Source organism: Salminus brasiliensis, chromosome 8 (genome assembly GCF_030463535.1).
Source record: "Salminus brasiliensis chromosome 8, fSalBra1.hap2, whole genome shotgun sequence".
NCBI lineage: Eukaryota > Metazoa > Chordata > Actinopteri > Characiformes > Bryconidae > Salminus > Salminus brasiliensis.
In genome coordinates, this window is record NC_132885.1 from 10,243,979 (window position 1) to 10,264,854 (window position 20,876).

General features: G+C 41.1%; 1 protein-coding gene across 6 annotated transcripts in view; it reads right to left on the reverse strand.

Moving 5' to 3' along the window:
* Positions 1-1,127: 1,127 nt before the first annotated feature.
* The window catches only part of map3k13 (mitogen-activated protein kinase kinase kinase 13), a 55,012-nt gene continuing 35,263 nt past the window's right edge, over positions 1,128-20,876 (reverse strand). For 5 of the 6 annotated variants that reach the window (XM_072685567.1, XM_072685568.1, XM_072685570.1 and 2 more), the window contains 13 exons: positions 15,387-16,095; positions 14,411-14,594; positions 14,133-14,324; positions 12,789-12,947; positions 12,399-12,557; positions 11,523-11,631; positions 11,185-11,294; positions 10,933-11,049; positions 8,861-9,007; positions 7,853-8,591; positions 7,373-7,443; positions 6,039-6,330; positions 1,128-5,395 (listed from right to left, as the gene is read on the reverse strand). In XM_072685567.1, coding sequence (XP_072541668.1) covers positions 5,294-5,395; positions 6,039-6,330; positions 7,373-7,443; positions 7,853-8,591; positions 8,861-9,007; positions 10,933-11,049; positions 11,185-11,294; positions 11,523-11,631; positions 12,399-12,557; positions 12,789-12,947; positions 14,133-14,324; positions 14,411-14,594; positions 15,387-16,020 — 3,015 coding nt within the window. In that variant the 5' untranslated portion in view covers positions 16,021-16,095 and the 3' untranslated portion in view covers positions 1,128-5,293. The remainder of the gene's footprint in view (positions 5,396-6,038; positions 6,331-7,372; positions 7,444-7,852; positions 8,592-8,860; positions 9,008-10,932; positions 11,050-11,184; positions 11,295-11,522; positions 11,632-12,398; positions 12,558-12,788; positions 12,948-14,132; positions 14,325-14,410; positions 14,595-15,386; positions 16,096-20,876) is intronic. The other variant, XM_072685573.1, reaches the window with a different exon arrangement.

Below are 20,876 nucleotides of genomic sequence, written 5' to 3' on the forward strand. Positions count from 1 at the left end.
TCGTTATCAGACTCTGGTTTTAAGAACTTGGATCATTTTGTTTGTTTCAAGAAGTAACAGAGATTATTTCCCTTTTTCAATAAATATTGCAATTAAAATTTTGTTTAGAGAAATAACAATTATTTTGCTTATTTTACAAATACAGATTTAATTGTTTTGTGATTATATGGATTATTTTATCTTTCTCAAGAAATGTTGAACCTTTGAAAAAATAAAGCAGATTATTTGGCTTTTTTCTAAAAACATTGCAGTTAATAGTTAACAATCAGTTTCAAGAAATAATGACAATTATTTAGCGTATTTAACAAAGAATCAGTTCATTTTTTTAATCATGTGGATCATTTGACCTTGTAAAAAACATCAAAACAGATTATTTCTGGTGTAAAAGTGAAGATAATGCAGAGAAATTCGCTTTTTCCAAAAACTAATACAGATCATTTTGCTTTTTTAATGAAATAATGCAGATGTTTAGTGTCAGTTTGCTTATTTAAAAAAATGCTTTTTTTCTAGAAATAATGCAGATTATTAGGTTTGTTTCAAGAAAAATGAAGATAATTTTGCTTATTTTAAGAAATTAGAGATGATTTTGCTTTTGCTAGAAAATGCTGATACGTGTTTGTTTTAAGGAATAATGTTTTTTAAAATAATTAATTTAGATCATTTTGAATAATTCAATAAGAAATAATGCAGATTCGTTTTTGTCAAGAAATAAATATTGTTTCAAGAATGAATACATATTTTTACTTGTTTTAAGAAAAATAAATGATTTTGCTAATTTCATGAAATACAGATAATGTTGCTAGTTTCAAACAATAATACAGATAAAGCTATTTTAATGCAGATTATTATGCTTTTCTTACAAGAAATAATATGAATATATTTGCTTGTTTTGAGAAACTTTGCTTTGGTCAAACTAAACAGTCAGACAAAAAATAAATAAATAAACAAAACCATGACCTAAAGCAAGAACAAAAATGAGAAGAAAAAATCCTTAAAACAATTCTCATGAAACTGAGAGGAAGTTTTACTTTAGTATATTTAGCCTCAGCATGATTTCACCTGCTGAGAGGTCATTTTTATAGTTTGGCCATACAGTGGATGAAAGAAGGAGCAGACCCAGGGTTCGGTACAGTACATCAGCGGTTTATTCCATGCAGTTGTTTGCTTTGATTTTTATTCCTTCTTGCTCCCATTGCACTGTACACAGGCTAATACAGGAAACTGTCAGGATTGGTTGATCATAATGCCATTCAAGATAAGGGAAGGGAAGGCGGCACATGAGTAAGAAACATACTGGAGGAGGAAAAAAAATAGCTCAGAGTTTTTAAACACATCCTGCACAAAAATAGTTCATAACAAAATAACTGTTTATGCATTAGTTGAAAAATCAATAATTGAAAATTGAGAAGGAGTAACGAGATGAGAGAGAGTAAAGACCGAGAGAGAGAGAGAAAGAAAGAAAGAGATCTGAGGAAAGGTGGTACAGAGAGGCTCGTAAATAGTTTTAATCTTTCATGGTTTAAATACTTACACAAGACTTGCCCTGTCAGAATCCAATCTGCATCCGCTAACACTGACAGTATGCCAAACAACACCATGAGGAATGTGCTCCATTTTCATTCCATATGGGCTTAAAGGCCTAATGAGGGTTAGTAGTTGTACTGACTGACCAAGGAGAAGGCCCTCGTTGGACTGACCATTAGCAGACTAAGGGGCTTATTCACTACAGCCTACATCTAAAGCATCGCTTGTTCAAGTCAACTGGCCATTTTATTCAATTACTGGTCCCAGTTACTGAAACTGCATGTGCTTATGGCTAATGCTGATGCTGCAGTATGCTTCTAGCTAGTTTGTAAGAAGCACCTGGTCTGGCGGCAGACCTTTTCAGTCAAATCAGCAAGGAACTAACAAGTAACTTTCTCATGATCACCTCAATCTAGAGGATTTTATTACTCTACACTCTTAAAAATAAAGATGCTTTAAATGGTCCGTTCAGCGACGCCATAGACAAACCTCTACTGGTCCCATAAAGTTTGTTTCCATGTTTGCAATAGAGACGTGTGGTGGCGTTGACCCTTCCTAAAGGTCTAAAGAACATTTAAAAAGACCAATTTAAAGGTTCACTCACTCTACCAATGAAGATGATCTCAGACGAGCAGCTGAGCTGGGGTCAGTCGGCTGCTCTGTATCTGATCACCCTTACCATCAGCATTAATTTCTCTGGTGTATTCCTTGAAAATAACACGCCGCTGCCTACAAAAGGGTAGAAACTATTATTTTTGACACCATTCTCGTTTCCATTTGAAGCACTTTTAAGAGTGTAGATCCGCAAGAATCTCTTGGATGAGACAGTAGTCAGACCCAAATCATAGGACAATGCAATATAGCCAACAAAGCAGGCTGATACATCATTATATGTATCTTTAACGTATACTTGCAACTCTACTGGCGATGACTGTCCTCTGTATGAACACTTGGTCAACTTTTGTAACCCTTAGGGATGGAGAATTATTACTTTGTTTTGGTACATATACAATAATAATGATAATAATATTATATACTGTCAACCCTTTCCATCTCCAGTCATTACAAAGCCTTTCACTCAGAACTGGACCTAAAAGTCTCCCTACAGAAATACTTCACTAGTTAAAAAAATGATATGAGCAGAAAGTTCCAGATCATCAGGAAAACAAACAAACAGACAAAAAAAAAAGGATTTTGCTTCTAAACGTTACTAGTAGTCCAAAATAAATTAATTCCACAATCCTGTAGGCCAGCTACAAAACGAAAAGGAAGGAAAATTAAATTAAATTAACTTAAATTAACACAACAAGTAATTATACTTTACAGGACCTGTTTCGGTGCTGCAGACGGAAAGATACTGTACTCCACCATCAACACCTCGTCTGATTTCTGTTCTGATTAAAACACAGCAGCCTTTTTTTTCTTTTTTTTTTTTAAACGACGTAAACAAGAAACAAATAAAGAAAATGAGGTTGGTGTGTGTCCACAAGCTGTCCTGGCTCACTGGTTTCAAGACAGTTCCCACGAGCAACACTCGAAAGTTCATTTCGTTCAGACTGAGATCAAGTCCGTCCAACTCCAATCATGCTGGTCAGAGAATATGAACAGAAAATAACAATGGCTGGTTCTTCTCAAAAGGAAAAAGGTACAGAATTGAAAGCTCCACAGTGTATGTCTTAGTTTTGCTTTTGTTCGTTTGCCGCATCCGAAAGCATCCGTGCAGCAACTGATTCATTAAGACTTCGACATACGAACCCTCACCTGCTAAAAATGTAAATCTGGAGAGAAAACAAAAGCAACAACAACAAAAGAAAAAACAACAACAACAGTGTCCTTCACAGTTTCTCTCAGTTGCCATCTCTCAATAGTCATGAGTGAGCTATGACTTCATCTACCTACACGTAAACTGGCCGTCCTCACTATACTATTACACAAACACACACACACACACACACACACACACACACCAAAAACACACAAGGGTAAAATGAATACAGTACAGTAGTAATGATAAAAGATGCAGCATCCCTTACGTAGGGACAGTTAAAAAACAGATGGATTTTGGAGAATGTCCAAATTAGACTGTTCAGAAGTCTAATGGAGGGAACTTCCCAGTGGTTTATATGAATATTAAAAAAAGGAATGTTGCCAGATTTTACTATCAGAGAAACACAACGGACAGATCTGTCTCCCCCTAGTGGAGACAAATTGCTCACACACTGAAGAGTAGAGAAAAGTTGCACTGTGCATTAAACATAACCTGAGCATCTAACCATCAAAATGCAGGATTTATATTTTATTTTTGTCTTTTTGTTTAAATACTGGTGACTCGGCTCAACTTAAAGTTTCAAAAAATAGAGGCCTTTAAAAAAAAAAGTGGCGCTTCTAGAACTACCTTGTTTCACAACAACTCGTCTGTGCACCTGTCCAGCCAGCTAGACAGTCCGGTCTCCTGAGCTAGGTTCTCCTATGCCTGAGCGGGGATCCTGCATTATTGCTGATTCAGTGACAAGCGAGAAACAGCAGAGTGCGTCTGAGGGTGTGTGCTTCTGCCGTGCCCTCTCCCTGTACACTACACATTCACTGCTCACTCCACACACTAACAACATGAACAGAAATGAAGGGAAATTAAACAGCATACAGGAAACACAATCAAAGTCCTGAGGGATGTTTTAAAGGGCTGCTGCATCTTCACATCAACTACATGACTACCGAGTCTAACGATAAGAGTGAGATGAGAGGAACGGGTTACAGGGCTTTCGTTTGGGTCTGGTCCATACATTGCTGGTCCGCGCGCTTTCTGTAAGCAAAGGTACGCGTCCTTGTCCTCCTTCCCCGTCTGATCGCCCGTCTCTGAGCACAGTCCTGAGGTCAGAGGCGAGCTGGACTGATTTCCTCCAGTTTCAACACTGATTTCAAGCCGCTGAGTGCCGACGCTGTACTCTAAAGATCTTTTCTAAATCAGAGAGATTTCGGTCATGAGCTGCTTGGGCGTGGACCCCATGGATGTCGTCCTGTCCGTCCACAGAACTCAGCAGCAGAAGTCTGATTGGTCGTTTCAAATGGCAGGCCAAGCAGGCATCCCGGGACGATTCCACATGGGTCCACAGTATCGGAGATGTGAGCGATGAAGAGACGAAAAAAGGAGGACAGGGGCTGTTCATGCTGGTGCTCAAACTGAAGTTACCCTGATCTCCCAGCAGGGGGCAGGGCATCGTTTCTGTAAACTCAAGATTTACCAGGTAGCTAGTTCATCTGTGCCAGAGGGACAGGGCTGGCTGCTCAGGGGTCAGATTACCATGTTCTATCAGAATAATCCACTGGTCCCATCAAGGAATGATCTTCACTACATTGATCTGATGTTCTGCTTGAAAGCCTAGGGCACAGACACTCATACACCCAGACACGCACACACACAAAAAAAAAAAAAAAAAACACGGATCCTTCTTCATTGCCCCTACTAAGGTCTCTCAGTGCCCCTGGCATCAGGTTCTGTCCTTTCATTCCTGAACACTCTGAGCTTTCATACAGTCATATTTTTTTTTGTCCTTTTGTTCCGCGCCAAAACGTGTAGAGTTCCTGATTTTTTTTCCTCAATGCAGAAAAATAAATTATGAATGTTACACTAGCTACATTGTCAGTCCAGAGGTGCCTGAGGTTACTCGGATGGGAAAGGCTTGAGGCCACAGGGAGGGCAACGGATGGGGACGGGGTGTGGTCGTTTACAGCAGGCTCCAGTTATTGCGGTGGTTTCCTCCCAGGGAGGAGCTCACCAGGAAGAGGGAGCGCATGGCTGCTTGTTCCTGATGGTGGCGTCTGAACATTCTGCCTCAGAGGAGTCACAGTCTGAGTCCCCAAAGTGCAGTGGGTTCTGAGAGAGTAAGAGGGAGGCAAGAGATGAGCAAGAAAAAGGTGAATTGGGTGAACGCAAATCTACCATAACCATCACTTACGTACATTTAATCACTCTAGCTATAGACTATAAAGGTGTAGAACACCTACTTTATCTAATCAGGCCTTTATTAAAGTCAATCAGGTGAGTTGCTGGTGGAGCTGGACAATCCTTTCAGTGGCTGGAGTTCACAACGGAGTCAGATACCAAACCTGTATTCTTCTAACTGATCTTCTAACTGACATATCAATAATTTTACTAATCAACAACCAAAGGTGGACGTCCACCCCAGGATTGGTGTTCTAACAGCCTTTCACAGCTGAATATGCCACCTGTTCACTGTGATGATATACAGTGATGGTTCATGTCTGTATTCCAAATGTAGTTGATCACATTTGATGCCTAAATTTTGCTGCTTTGGTTTTGTACTAGCGTCACAAGGATAATGTTGCCTTCCAAGCACTGAATACATAATTATCATGAAGCAAAGAATGTACCTAAATCATCACACACTTAACACAAACCGTGCCGAACTGTTCAGTGCACCCAAAAACACTCTATGACCCTGCAGGACACTGTTGTTTTAAGGTGGAATATCACAAGATAAGGTGGACCTGCTAACCTCATAGCTGTGTTCGTCGGCACACAGCTTGCCCAGGGAAATCTGGGTTTTGACGCGACGGACGGCACATTCTTTGTCAGACAGGCCGTCGGACTGCGTGGAGATGTCGATGGGGATCTCGGGTGTGTGGGAGAGCAGTTCGTCCAGGTGCTCCTCCTGACTAGCACTCAGAGCCTCCAGAGGTCCGCTGTGCGAGTGGTCACTGGTGTTGCCCTCCTCTCCATCCGACACAGACAGGTTCTCTGAGCTGAAGGTGGAGTACGACTGGAAGCTGCTCATGCAACGGTGAGGCCTGCAGGAGACACATCACATCAGCTTTTTAAGCATTTACAGAATTAGAAGGTTTACAGGTTAGAAGAAATAGAATTTATTAGGAGGTGTAGCAATATACTGAAAAATTGTGACATTGCAATGCAACAATGTGATCATGTGCTTCCTAAAGCACAGACATTGGATTAATTACAATATCTAATGAGGATGTAATGGTACAAAAAGTATATAATATATTCCAGTAATATTTAGATGCATTTTCTTATTGCATTAATTACAGATCATTGTTAAATGGTAGAGCGAGCATCATATGAAACACAACATTAAGAGTGATTTTAATACTACAAAGCTGTCGAGAAGCTGAGCTGGGGTCCGTTGGCTGCTCTCCATCTGATCACCCTTACTATTGGGCATTAGCTTTACTAGGGTGTTACTGACAAATGTGTTGTTTCTAACATGATTTTAGCCTCAAGTAGCTCACGACAAGAAAGGAAAGTGGACCTTTACAAAGGCAAGCGCTTCAAACACTTGAAGTGAACCAGTTTCAGGAGCGAAACCCATGCCTTGAGTTCCACATTACGCTCATCAACCTACGCACATACCTACTGACTACATGTACTGTGCATTCTCCAAAAGACTTTGAGCACTGGACTGTGACTGTTCAGTACGAATACACTTATCATTACAACCCTAATATCTAATGCAAAAGCACTGTTTGAACATCACAGTCTAGCAACAGCCCGCTGTAGTCTCATTGGTAGATTATGCACCAACAACATGGATACAGTATTAATAATATTAAACCCTTTATTATGAATCCATTTTAACTTTTTTAAATATACAGGTTATATACAGTTTTACAAAACTCTAATACGGTTTAATAAACATTATCTTACTGTACAAACCCATCAAAATAAAAAACAAAACAAAAAGATTCTACTGGATGTTTTTTATCCCAGTGAATTCATTCACTGTGAGATGCCGGGAGAACAGGCAAGGACAGTGCAGGCTCATACAGGGCATAATGATCGTCAATTATTAATAAACGTGCAGCAATCTTTTACCTCTGTCTCCGTGGAAACTCCACTTCACTGTCAACCTCTCCCTCCTCTTCTTCAGATGAGTCATCCCCCGCCTGACAAGGAAACAGACTGTTATCTCACCATCTCTCACACATACACGTACACTTAACCAAGATAACATATTATACTGCTAACCTATTGACTCGGCCACGCACATGCAGTCAATATACTATACAACTGTCCATAGAGTATAACAGTCATCAACAACAAGCAAACATTTAATCACATAAAGCTTATATAATCTCACACAACAACACTGAATAACACTTTGTATGATTTAACCATCAAACATCGTTACCTGACCTCACTAATATGGACAAATAGTGTGTGGGCATTTATGATATATACAGGCTAAGTTGACGTGGACAATATTCCAGTCTTCTAAATTAGCCCTCTAGTATTTCACATCATAATACATCCTCAGCTCTCTTCTGATGTCCAGGTTCACCTTGGAGGTCTCACCTTGCTGAGGGGTCTGAGGGTGCGTGGTAACCCGCTAGTCAGGCTGCTCCTTGGAGACCCCTGCCCCGGCTGTTCTGCTTTCTCTTTGCCCTCTCTGTTCGAAGCTGGGTCAGTTGCACGCATTGCTGTTCCCGGTGATCCCTCACACGTGCTAAGCAGGGAATAGTGGGGAAGCCCCGGGTGGCTGGGAGCTGGAAGTGTCTCCTGGCAGTGCTTGCAGCCTGGGAAGGGGTGAGCCTGGCAGCAGGGGCAGAGAGGCCCCGGCCCAGTGCCTGCTAACTGACGTGAGTCCGCGTCCATTGTGGTGGAGATGAGGTCAGGGCTAGAGCCGGACACGCGTCGCTGCAGGTGGTCCGTCTGCGGGCTGCGCAGAGCTGCGGCAGGCCCAAAGTACCGCAGATTGTTGGCACATGTCGCCACTGCATTTTCTCTGCTTTGGAGGGGCAGGAGAGGGGTCTCAGGGAGAGGCTGAGGAGGAGGAGGATGATGATGATGGTGGTGGTGGTGATGGAACTGTTGAGGCTGTAAAGGCTGCTGCTCCTCGGATGTGCCGGCACTGGGCTTTAGCACCCCGGGGAACTCACTGTGGCTGCCCTTACTGTTAGCTCTGCGATGGCGGGGCTTGCTGCGGTATCGGGCCTTTCCAGGAGGAGTGGAGACCTTGGGGCTGCCAGACAGAGGAGAGGGGGCTGGGAGAGGCTCCACACTTGGGATCCCATCAGAGCGCAGAAGGTCAGGCCTAAAGTGGAGCAAGGAATAAAGAAACAACATTCTCATCTATCCTGTCTCAGTAAATTTACTTTACTGTCTGTATCTGTATTTGTCACACATAAACCTTGTATCTTCAAAAAAGACAAATTCACAGGACAAAGAAAATCCTTGGAATTTTATTCCAACCCATTTTGGGGCATTTCTATTGATCGATTCTTCAATGCGAAGAAAATGGGGATACAAGGTTGCCCTCTCATAACACTTGCTGCCACTAACTGCCCATTACACTGCTGTTACCTTTTAGGAATTGGTGCTCCAGGTTTGTGGCTCACACTGCTTTTCTTCTTGATCAGTTTCTCTACTGCGTTGGGTCTGACGATGGGCCGCACCAGGTGGCGTTTGTAGGTGCCAGGGTATTTCTTCTCCACGGCCTGCTCTCTTCTTCTCAATAGGGCACAACAAAGGAATAGTGCTTAGAAACATGTCCGAAATTTGTGTACATTGTTCAACGCTTGAGTGAGGAATACCTACAGGTACCTACAGCAGGTTTGGTACTGGAACTGTTCTGTAAGTCCTTTGCCAGGAGCAGTGTGTTCATATTTTGACGTTGTCACAGATCTCACATTTCTTTTGATATTTTGACTTAGTAAGTTGAAAGGACTTTGTGTGTCACAATAATGAGTGCTATTTTGTTTTGAATTAAATTTTATACAATTTTGATTTGATTACATATCGTATTGATTAAATCCAGAGCTAGTCCTATGGTACTTCAGATTCCGTTCTGGCAGAAATGTACTTAATCAAACGACAAATAAATAAATCTTCAGAATTAAATCCATGACCTACTCTACTGAAGAAATAATGCACGACTGCAATAGTTGTACAACTGTAGAAAGCTGCAGGGTTGGAATAAATGTAGGTCATAGAAATACTGTCATAATAAAAGTGTGATCAAAGGGTTAGCTAGAGCTGATGTGTAGGAGATTAGGATAAATTGGAACTGCACTGAGACATCTGGGCTCAGGGACAGGCCAGATTTATGAACCGAGACACTCCTACTAAATCTACGAGCCACTAAATCTAATATGAGCTTTCACCTCAATATCTGAACACATGCCTGCCAGGAATATATACCTCATTCAGTTATTTTTTTTCTTCAGGGTAAAAAGTAATGATTTGAATTAAAAATCTACATAAAATACAAAAAAAAATAAAAACGTTAAGCAGTGTTAGTGAGAGTACCACACTAAAATAAAAGGGGTTTCTTAGGGTTAAATGGGAATTGTAAGGAAGCCCAACGTTACATTGTTTTATGTCTCGTAACATACAACTCCACAAGGTTTTTCAGACATGCTTACAGTGCTGACCGTGATCTTTACAAAATATGAACTTTCACAATAACGTGTCATGAAGCAACACTGCATTGATCATTGCTGGTTATTTAAGTGGGTTATTGTGAGGGTCTTGCTGTCTATACAATTTCCTAAAATCTTCTAATGCAAACAAAAAAAGCTTCCTAATATGTTCTTTCTAGTTGCCAACAAGATGTGCATCTTATTAATAATCAGATAACGATGACAAATACTCAGTATACAGAGGAACACCATGCTTCCAACACAAAAAGAGTAAAAATGCTTGCAGCAGCTTGCAACAATTAATGTTATATTATTAAGTCCTTTATTTTTATTATTGTGCTAGTGAACACACCGTGCAGAGGATTTATACACCTAATCACATTATATGAAACTATGTATCTCAGCAATAAGAGAGTTTTGGTTGTACAATCTCTTTATGACGTTAGAAAAGATGCAAAAAAACAACATGATTTTAAGTAAATAAGTAAGAAGAATTTCTTATAAATTAGCTGAGATTTTCTGTGCTAGCCTGAAGAAGCTTACCTGATTTTCACCTTTTACACCTTCAATAAAGGACTGACTAACCAAACCAGGTGTTGGATGACGACTATAAATAATACTAGACTCCCATGAGGAGAGCTTTGGAGTTGTTTTAATGAACACAGTGATGTCATTTTTCTAATGTTAGTGTTTTAATGAGCAAATAAAAACGTATACCATATGCAGTACAGCCGCAGTGGTGGCTCTGCGGTTAGAGTGGTTACTTTACCTTTTAGTACTGTACTGTATGAGCAGGACTTTGCTCTGTCTACAGTCCTACAATCAGTCTTGTGATCTATATCAGAACAGGACAGAACAAGCAATGTTTCAAGCACGTTTTGTGCTGCTCTTTAACCACTGGACTCCCTGAAGTCATCAGTTGTGGAACTTGGTGTCCCTGAGATCAGATATTCCTGGCTAAAACCCAGAGGTGTGGTCAAGTTCTGATGTGTTAATATGGGGAGGTCCACTTACTTCATGAGCTCCTTCTCTCGCACTTCTAACTGCAGCATGATTGCACTCAGCTCCATGTACAGATTATTCGCTCTCTCCAGCTTCCTCTCATAATGTTCCCGAATGTCCAGCGCATGTCTGAGAGTCCAAAAGATAGATAGATAGACAGACAGACAGACACAGGATCGGGGGAGATAGTGTTTGATGAACGTTAAATTCAGGGTATTGTGCCAGAGTACATTTACACTATACTTAATGCGGCCATCTCTTCACCTGAGTTCGTCCCTCCTGCGCCGAATAAGCTCCTCATCCAGCCGGTGGATACATGTCCCTTCGCTCTTAATCTTCTCAAAGTGCTTCTTCACCTCCTCTCTCCACTCCGTCTAATGCACACAAACACACAACCAAACGTTACAGCCTGTGGCCACTGAGACCTCATTTCTTTGAGGTACTTCAGCCATCATGCTGCAGGTGGCGCATCTGTCAGTGGATCTGTTCTGTCAGTCTGCTGGCTCTACAGGATGCCAAAGCTAATTTACCAAGTGAGAACACAGTGTTCACCTCTGCACAAATAATCTGTGTGGGTTCTACTGACATTTACATATAACCACCTGAGATTTGAAGTACGTCTCCTGTGGGGCTCCCAGCACATCTGCTGAGGCGATGTCCAGATGCAGCAGGATCTGTCTGAAGGATGGCCTGTTTCTGGGCTTACCTTGCCTGCAGACATACACACACATATAAAGTGTGAGGACACTCATAGATTTCTTGAATTGTAATATATTGTCACTGACACACAAAAACCTTGTATCTCCAAAGTAGCAACTTTACAGTAGAAAAAATACAATTATTTTTGGAGCATGTCTATATTTCATCATGACAAATATCACATATATCACATCAAAATCATATATAAACACACAACATCTACCAGAAAATCTGACTGGTCCTTTAATTCGGTCACAATTGTCATCTGAAAATGCTCAAAACTTAACACAAACTTAAAGGCATGTCTTGATACCCTAGGACCTCAACCTATCAAATGTTTAAGTAAGTGGCCAACAAAATATCCAAATATATTATTTTAATATATATTATTTTAAATCAATTTAATTCATTAAGGCAGTTTGTAGTTGAGTTTGCCTGAAGAAATACTGACCCAAGCAATATGCATGGCTGTATGCAGAGTGTTTTGTACATTCCAACAAGATATGCACAAAACACTCATGCATATGGTCACAGTCATGCAAATACCTTGAACATCACCTTGAATGTTGTGTTTTTTCACATTTCGGTAATGTGACGTACATTGTGTCAAATTTCATGATGAATGGACCAATAAAAAAACTCCAAAATGACTTAATAAAATGTTTTTTTCCTTTTAACGTCTCCTAAGTTGCCATTTGGAGATATGGGATTTATGTGTCACAGCAATGATATAAAGGTTAATGGAACAGATCACGCTGTATAACATAAACTGCAGTCACCATGTTTGTTTCATGAGGATCTTGAAGCCGTCTGGACAGGTAGAGGGCACTGGAAGGTGCAGACTGTTACTGCCCACACCCCAGATAATAGCTGAGGAGTCCACGTCCTTATAGGGAATCTCCCCAGTCAGAAGCTCCCATAACACCACCCCAAACGACCTACGGGAATGTGAAATGAAATGTTCACGTTTACTATTCAAGAACACACATGTAGAAATGCATACCATCAGCCAGTCAATCTTAAATGTCAGTTACTTGCTTGGCTTAAAAGAGTTTCTGTCAATAATTAATCTTAAACACACAACGCCGGCTTGCCAGCTTCCAAAGGGTGGGGACAGCTGAGAATGTAAGCACTCAAGCTTTTAACGTGGCGTGTAGAGAGACACTTACCAGATGTCTACTTTCTCAGATACAGGCTCGTTGCGGATCACCTCAGGAGCCATCCAGGCCACGGTCCCAGCAAACGACATCTTAGTGCTCTTGTCACTTAGCTCTTTCGATGTCCCAAAGTCGGAGATCTTTACCATGTCATTATGAGTGACCAACACACTGTGCACAAAGTCAGAGAGACAACAGCAGTTTCTGTTATTAACAAAATTCTTGGTTCAGAATTCTCAAGAAAATGATTCAATGAATCAGAAAATCCAGATTTTAGTGTGATTTTATTTATTTAGCGTTATTTCATTTATTTAGTTTACTTAGTAGTTATCAATATAGTAGTGAAATAAATATATTCGTTATATTTATTTTGTTTGAAGTTTTTCTATACAATTTACTGTATTTTATTTATTTTTGTGAGGGCAACTGTATAGCTACCTTGGGTATGTGAGAGGCGCTATTTAAGTCTAACTTGATAATATTATCATTATTGTTCCTACACTATTTTTTATTAGATTTTTTTATCAGTTTTTAAACTTAATACAGCTTCTTTAATCCAAAGAGAAATGTAACACAACAAAACTAACAAAACAATGCAGAACTCCACCTCATATTGCCATGTTCATTTACTATATGCTTGTTTATCAGCAATTTGGCTTTAAACTTCGAGACGTCACTACAGTGGACTTGATGGACAGCAGCCAAACGCTGTGGATTCCAGGTCCTGCTTCAGCTTGGGTTGGATGTTTGATATGTAGAAATAGCTCAGACAAATTGCCTTCTAGGAAAGATATCATGACTTTGTGATTGCCAAGAATGTCTCATGTCACAATCTCGTTCCTGTGCCAGTTCATTCCCTTTTTATCCAATAACCTTGCTGCGAATTGAGTAAGAAGCCAATAAGATGCAATAAAGAACACAAGTCTGACACTAATTGGATGAAATATGTTTTAAAACTGGAAGCAGAAGCCAAATGCAGAAGGATGTTCATCTGCACTCAAGCTGTGCTTCCTGAATATGCTCTGGTAGATCAAATTACACAGAAGAACAGGCAGAGCATTGATGTTAAGAAGGCACATGGATTAGGACTACTAAAACCACTGTTAAACCAGTGCTTAGCATTTATTGTGATAAACAAGCATTACTGTTAAGAAAGTGAATCTGAACTGAACTGTAGATTAGGCTATAGGCTAAATGGCATTAGTTTATGTTTATATTAGTTAACCTCCTACTTCTCAGAAGCACCAGTGGTTCCTGACTTTTAACCACACTGTGAACCACACAGACCACTGTGGATTGGGCCAAATTGAACTGTTTGTTTTTTAGAAAGTGCATGGACCCAAGGAGGGGCCTTACTTTGGTGATTTGAGGTCTCTGTGGATGATCTTGTGGAGATGCAGGTAGTTCATGCCGCTGGCGATGCCTGAGGCCCAGTCCACCAGAAGACGGGGAGTTATCTTCCTTCCTGCCCTCAGAACCTCATACAGTTGACCCTGAGCACAGTACTCCATTATAATGCAGTAACATGGAGCCTGTGTACACACACCCCTGCAGGGCAAAGGAAAACCAGCATCAGTGTGTGATTTCAGACTTCTATAAACAGCAAACCATGAAACACAAGCCCTGGGTCTTACTTGAATCCAATGATGTTGGGATGTTTCAGCTTGCGGAGGTGTTTGATGTCTGTCTCTTTCTGTTCCCGGACCTTCTTGATGGCCACTTCCTCTGAGTGGAACTTTCCGAGGAAGACAGCACCCTGTGCTCCACTGCCCAACCACTGCAGCTCTGAAATCTCCTCAAAAGGAACCTCCCACATCTCTGTAGAGCAGAGAAGGCACAGAGCCCAGCCATCAAAAGTGAAAAAAGGAAACTAAGCCTCTTAAAAATTCACTGCTGCAGCTTTCAGTCAGAAGGTTGCTGCAGTTTGGAAAGGTCATTAGTCTGCCCTGATAAGAGATCTTCATTTTGGATATCACTGGAACTGTGAAGCTGCATAACCGGAGATGCTGAGAGCTAGATAACCCCAAGGTCAGGGGCACATCTGACCCACTTACACAGACCCACAGACAGGAGGTTATTTTAGAGTGACCGACATGGCTTACTCCCAGCTGAGCAGTATGTCAGCATGCGATGACAGGCTACCAGTGTAAATGTCTACAATATGGAGCTGCCAGTCAACCCAGTGGCGGTGACTGTGACTATGACTATGGACAGACAGTGCAGTACTTGTGGATATAAAAAGAGAACTGTATATGCAAATGTAATCAGGTAGATTTTATTACTGTGTCTAATGTCCTGGTCTTAATTTTTGCCTGGCTATTTTTTATGTAGCTGACAGTAAAGCTCAGAAGTGATTAAAGCTTTTACCTCACCAATTAGTATTGTGGAGCATCTGCATGCCTAAGTCATCATACACTTGCCTCAAACCATGGATAGTTGGTTGTGCAAGGATTTAGGCATGCGATTATCACTAATTGGTGCAATTAGTGATTAGTGCTTCTATTACCAATTAGCTACATTAGCATTGTAGCTCTAAAACGGCTGCATATTTATGGTAAGTGGAAAACTGCATAATTTAAAAAAGGACTGAGCTAAAATCACACCACCCACCTTGCTGCTGAAGCTTGTACTCTGTAGAGTAAGTCTTTCCTATGATATTCCACACAGGTCTTAAGCAGCCAAAGAGCCCTTCCAGAAACCCTCCTCCGCCCGTGCCGGCTCTGTGAAATTGCAGTTTGATATCATCGTGATGATGATGGTGGTGGTGGTGCATTTCATCCCCAGTATGCTCCGTGGGACATCCATTTCCTTCCTCCATGGTGCCTTCCTCGCCGCCGCTGCCGCACCCTCCCTGGCCGCAGGAGCCAGGCGATTCAGGGTCCTCGTGTTCCTGGAGCTGCAGGACGCTGTTGTCAAAGTGGCCCTGTTCTCTAGTGGAGTCCTCGCTAAGGGCTGTGCACGGCGGGCTCGTCCCGCTCAGGCCAGAGTCCAGCTCGTCCCGGCCTGGCGTCTGCAGCTGATGCAGGGGAACAGGTAGGTTTGTGGGTGGGGCCAGGTCTGTGATGATCTGTGGCGGTGGTGGGGGCGGCGGGGGAGAAGGAGAGGCGTTGGGGTTGGTCTTCTTCAAGGCATCCCCCACCACGGTGAGTTTGAGTTCCTCTTTCAGCTTCCCTACCAGCAGACTGGGGCAGGACGTCCAAGACAGCACCTCCGGGGAACTACCCATTGTGCCGTGTGTGTGCATGGGCGGCCCTCCGCCAAGAGAGAGGGAAGCCAGAGGGGCTTCAACAATTGATGCTGCTGTTTAAGATCAGGGGAGCTAAAGATAAAGAGAGAGAGAGAAAGTGAGGCCGTTAGTCTGAACAGTAACTGCAAAATTCAATACTGCAAACTTACATTTTCTGATATATATATATATATATATATATATATATATATATATATATATATATATATATATATATATATTCATAAGTGCTCTATGCGATTTACTATAAAATTACAATTTACTTTTTTATTATTATTATCATCATAATCAACAGTAGTGGTCATAATATTACACATATCCAGATAAATCTTTGCATTTTCACAAATTATTAAAGCTCTTCTCATGTGGAAAACAATGTGCTCCAGGTTTAACTGAAATCAAGACTTTAACCATCAATCCAGTTTAATTTCCTATCTCATTTCCTATCCATGGTCAGTAGGATTGGAGCAGCTTATATTAATGATGATTATCTTTTTAAACCAGAAAGAGAGAGAAGGGGGGGGGTGATGGGAAGTGAGAGGGAGCGAGCTGCATGGCCAGATTCCAGGAAGCGTTTGTTCTGATCTAAACTCTGCTGGTTTACTCCGCCACCGCAGCACAGGGATTAAGCAGGCACGCGTATTAGGAGCTCTGAGAGCCAAACATCTGGCATACACTGCTGTCTCTCACTGCATAACCAGTGGCCTAGCACAATAAACACACACACCTACACACACATTTATACACGCCCACACACACACACACAAAACACCATCACTGGGCCTAACATCCACACAGCCTATAATCTGCTGCCTTGGTTACGCAAGCTGCACACAGGCCTGAGGCCACGCTCCCAAAAAGGGGACTTCTTTCAGTCTCATCAGGGTCTAAATAAACACAAAGGTCACAGTGAAACACATGGGCGTCGCCCTGTGTCCGTATTAATGCGCATAAAAAGGATGTAGGCAGGGCCAGATATTCAGACCCTCCCCCAAGCAGCTGCCAGGTTCTCAGGGACTGTCAGGCTTTATTATTAAACAAGCTGAGAACAGTGGTGTCAGCTGTAGATCATAGCAACCCAGAAAAAACACAAACCAGTCGCTATCTTGAGCAAACAGGTTTTCCTGCATCTGCTACAGTGAAACTCTCCCCCTCACCTGTACACCTCTCTGTGACCTTCTTTAATCTTACACAAGTTACACAGAGCCCAAAAGCGCTAACCAAACACACACTACCAGTTGCTATATTATATTTTATACACAAAGGTAATATAATTATTGGGTTTAAAAGTCATAAACAAGAGATGAATAAGTTTTATTTATTTCATTTAACATGCTGCAAAAAACTGAACAAATGTGGTGATATTATTAATACATTCAATTCAGAAAATAAATATGAATGGTGTCTTAATCTTTATGTTTGAGTTTGTTTGCTGCAGAGGATTGTATTTGCTTATTTCTGTTGATTTTACTTAAAAACCAGGGGTTCTCAAATCTTTACACGAGACTCCACTTTTGTTGTCCACTTTATGATAGAATACGAATCTAAAAATGCTCCAAAAAGAGATTAAATATAAAAGCCTTTTACACGGACTAGGGAAAAAGATCAGACAGCACTCCAATATATAGAATAACCATTACATTACATTATATTACATGTATGGCATTTAGCAGAAAAAAGCCTGGAAGCTTGTATTAAATAAATATACGGTATATGACACTATTAGACCAAAGTCTTACTATAAATACACTGAATATTAGACAAGTGCTGTCCGAGCTCTATCCCTTTTGATTGGTTCCTTACGGGTTCAGAACGTGAACAGTACTTAAGTATCTATCTTCTATTTTAGTCACTTTGAAAGTTAAAAGGGTAAGGTTGCTATTTTGAGATCTATATCATTTCTGTGTAGTTAAAAGTGTAATGTGTATATATTTCTAATATATTTTGTAGTTGATAGATTTTGTAGTAGAACATTGATTCATTACTTTGGGGCATCATTCACTTTTAATAATAGGTACCCTGTAAAATATTTATTTGTGCAAAAACAGAACAGACATACCCATGTCAGTGTTTCTTGTAACTGCTGGTGTCTATGCCAAGCTAAAAGACAGACCACTCATTATGCTCAGTGCCTCCAAAACTAGACTCTCTCAATTTGCAAGTGACTGCCCCATAAGATCGAAAGACGGGGAATTTTCACTTGAAAGGTCACAGAAACACCCCTCACTCAGCTATTTGGCTAAAAGGGCTAAGATAAGAGAGGGCTGGCACTGCAGAATACATGCATCACGGCAAAAATTATGCCTTAGAATAACTTCAACTGCTGTATCATCCACTTCACCCCCGAAACACACTGATTAGGGCTGGGCGATATGGTAAAATACTATATCACACTTTTTAAAGACTTAGGACTTACATATTTTTTTATATTTAAAAACTATTATTCAGATACTCTCCTGTACTGAATAGAGTTATTTGTATTAAACATCTGCTGCACCTCATCTAATTAAACCAGTCTAATTACACTGTTCGTAATGAAACCTGCAGCTGATCAGTGTGTATTAAGCACTAACAGTATCCTCGAATTGCTTTAAAAAAAAAACTATATCGTTATCACGATACAATAAAATATTGTCACATTGCCCAGCTCTAAGATCAATATAATGTGAAATATGTTGAAACGTGCAGAAATTTGAGACTTAAAACACGTAAGCAGCAAACATCTGACATCAAGCATGTCTTGGCTGACTGAGTGCATTTGGTGTAACAGCAGAATTAGATTTGTCGCTGAATGCTTAGAGCCACGCGGAGTTGCCTCTTTGCCTCAACTAAATTAGTTTACAAACTGCTGCTGATGAAGGACAGCTTAGATCAAGCAGCTCTGTGTGTAATTTGGTATGTAGGTGTAATAGGTGAACTCTAATTGGGCATGTAGGAGTTGGTAGAAAACACACATTAAGGTTCAGTGGAGTCAGAGGTAAATGTGTGGAACTGTGGTGCCACGTGTTGAAAGCAGAGTTTCTGAAATGAGGCCATGGCGCACACACACACACACACACACACACACACACACACACACACACACACACGACCACATCAAGCCAAGTCTATCAGGTGCAGAGACAAGGAAGGGGAGGAGATGAAAAAGGAGGAGTGGAAAGAGTTGCGTGAGGGAGATAAACTGCCCTGTCCTTTTGTGTGAGAGCGAAGAGGCCGTGCAATCAGAGCAGGACCTATGAACCACACACAGACACACACTATACCTCAGACGACAAAACCTTGCATCTCCAAAATGGCTACTTTAAAAGAGAAGGAAAAACCCTTTGTAGCTTTTAATGGAAGTCAATGTAAAAAGGTCCTTATTTTGACAAGACATTTTGGAGCATTTCTATTGGTCGATTTATCACGTAATTCTGACACAATGTAAAAACAGACTCAAATGATGTAAAAAATGAAAATGACAAAAATAGGGACACAAGGTTTTAGTATAAAAGTATAAAGCAAAACCCTGACCTTAAAGACAATCACCAAACACATCTGGATTTGTCCTTTAAATGCTCAACACTGCATGACACACACACACACACACACACACACACACACACACACACACACACACACACACACACACACACACAGAACTGCCTCTCACCTTTCCAAAAAATTAGGCTGTCTGGTACCAGTAGCACTAAACTATACAGGAGGAGTAACTAGATAGAACACACACCCCCACACACACTTCTCTTGCTGTCACTTAGCAGTGATGGGGGAGAGGCAGGCATGATGCTGTGAGTGTGTGTGTGTGTGTGTGTGTGTGTGTGTGTGTGAGTAACCTGACCAGTGTCTGTGAGTGATGGAGCAGTAGAAGTATCAATAATGCAAGCTCAGCTCTCAAGCCCTCAGCGTACAGCCGAGAGTGCAGGGTGCAACCAGAGTGCTGTCTTTCAGCTAACCCAGAAATCCCTTCCCCAGTGTGTGTGTGTAAGTAATTCCACCCCGGCACCAGCAGTGATGCTCCGAGCTGCATTACACCCCAGAGGAAACATACGAGGCCCTGCCAAACACACACACCTTCAATGCAACATAAGGAGAGCACACTCACTCACCACCACTACTGGGGCATAATACAGGCAAATTACTGCCAATACATACATACATACGCTCCACTGACTGTAATAGGGAGAATCCCGGCTCTGTCATGGTCATTCCAGGTTGGAAATGCTACTACTTCCAGGCTACTACTGCACTATGTAACTTTGGTGGAGCTGCACAAGACCTCTTAAAAGAACTGCGTAACACTGCGGAACCCATGTCATATTTCTGTAAATTTGTTCTGTAATATATTTCTGTAAAAATGTTACTCTACCACCTCAGTCCACATGCTTTTTCCTTACAGGAAAAAAAAATCCCTACAAGATGCCACTTCTGTATCTCTCAGCTTGTCCACAAACACACGTGTACAGCGTCCATTAGGTAGGCGCTGAAATCTGAAAATGTACTTACAGCAGTGGTGTAAAAGAGACATTCATTAACTGTAGGGGGAGCCCAAAAGCTCACTATTTTTCCACAAAGCTGCTTTAAATACAGAAGAGGTACCTGCAACAGAGCACTTACTGATACCTACTAACAGGTTTGATGCAAGCCAAACACTGGCATTGTAGGATTATTATTTTATGCTTGAGACAAGTAGCATAAATGCCCACTGCAAAGCTGCTATGCCAGTGTTTGGAGGGATGGTTAACAAAGTGAAAACGGACAGATATAAAGTTTAAACAACTGAAGCCAAAAAAGCTAAACCCAGTCACAGAAGATTAAGTTAAATATAGAGAAATGTACTAAAAAACAAGCACTGT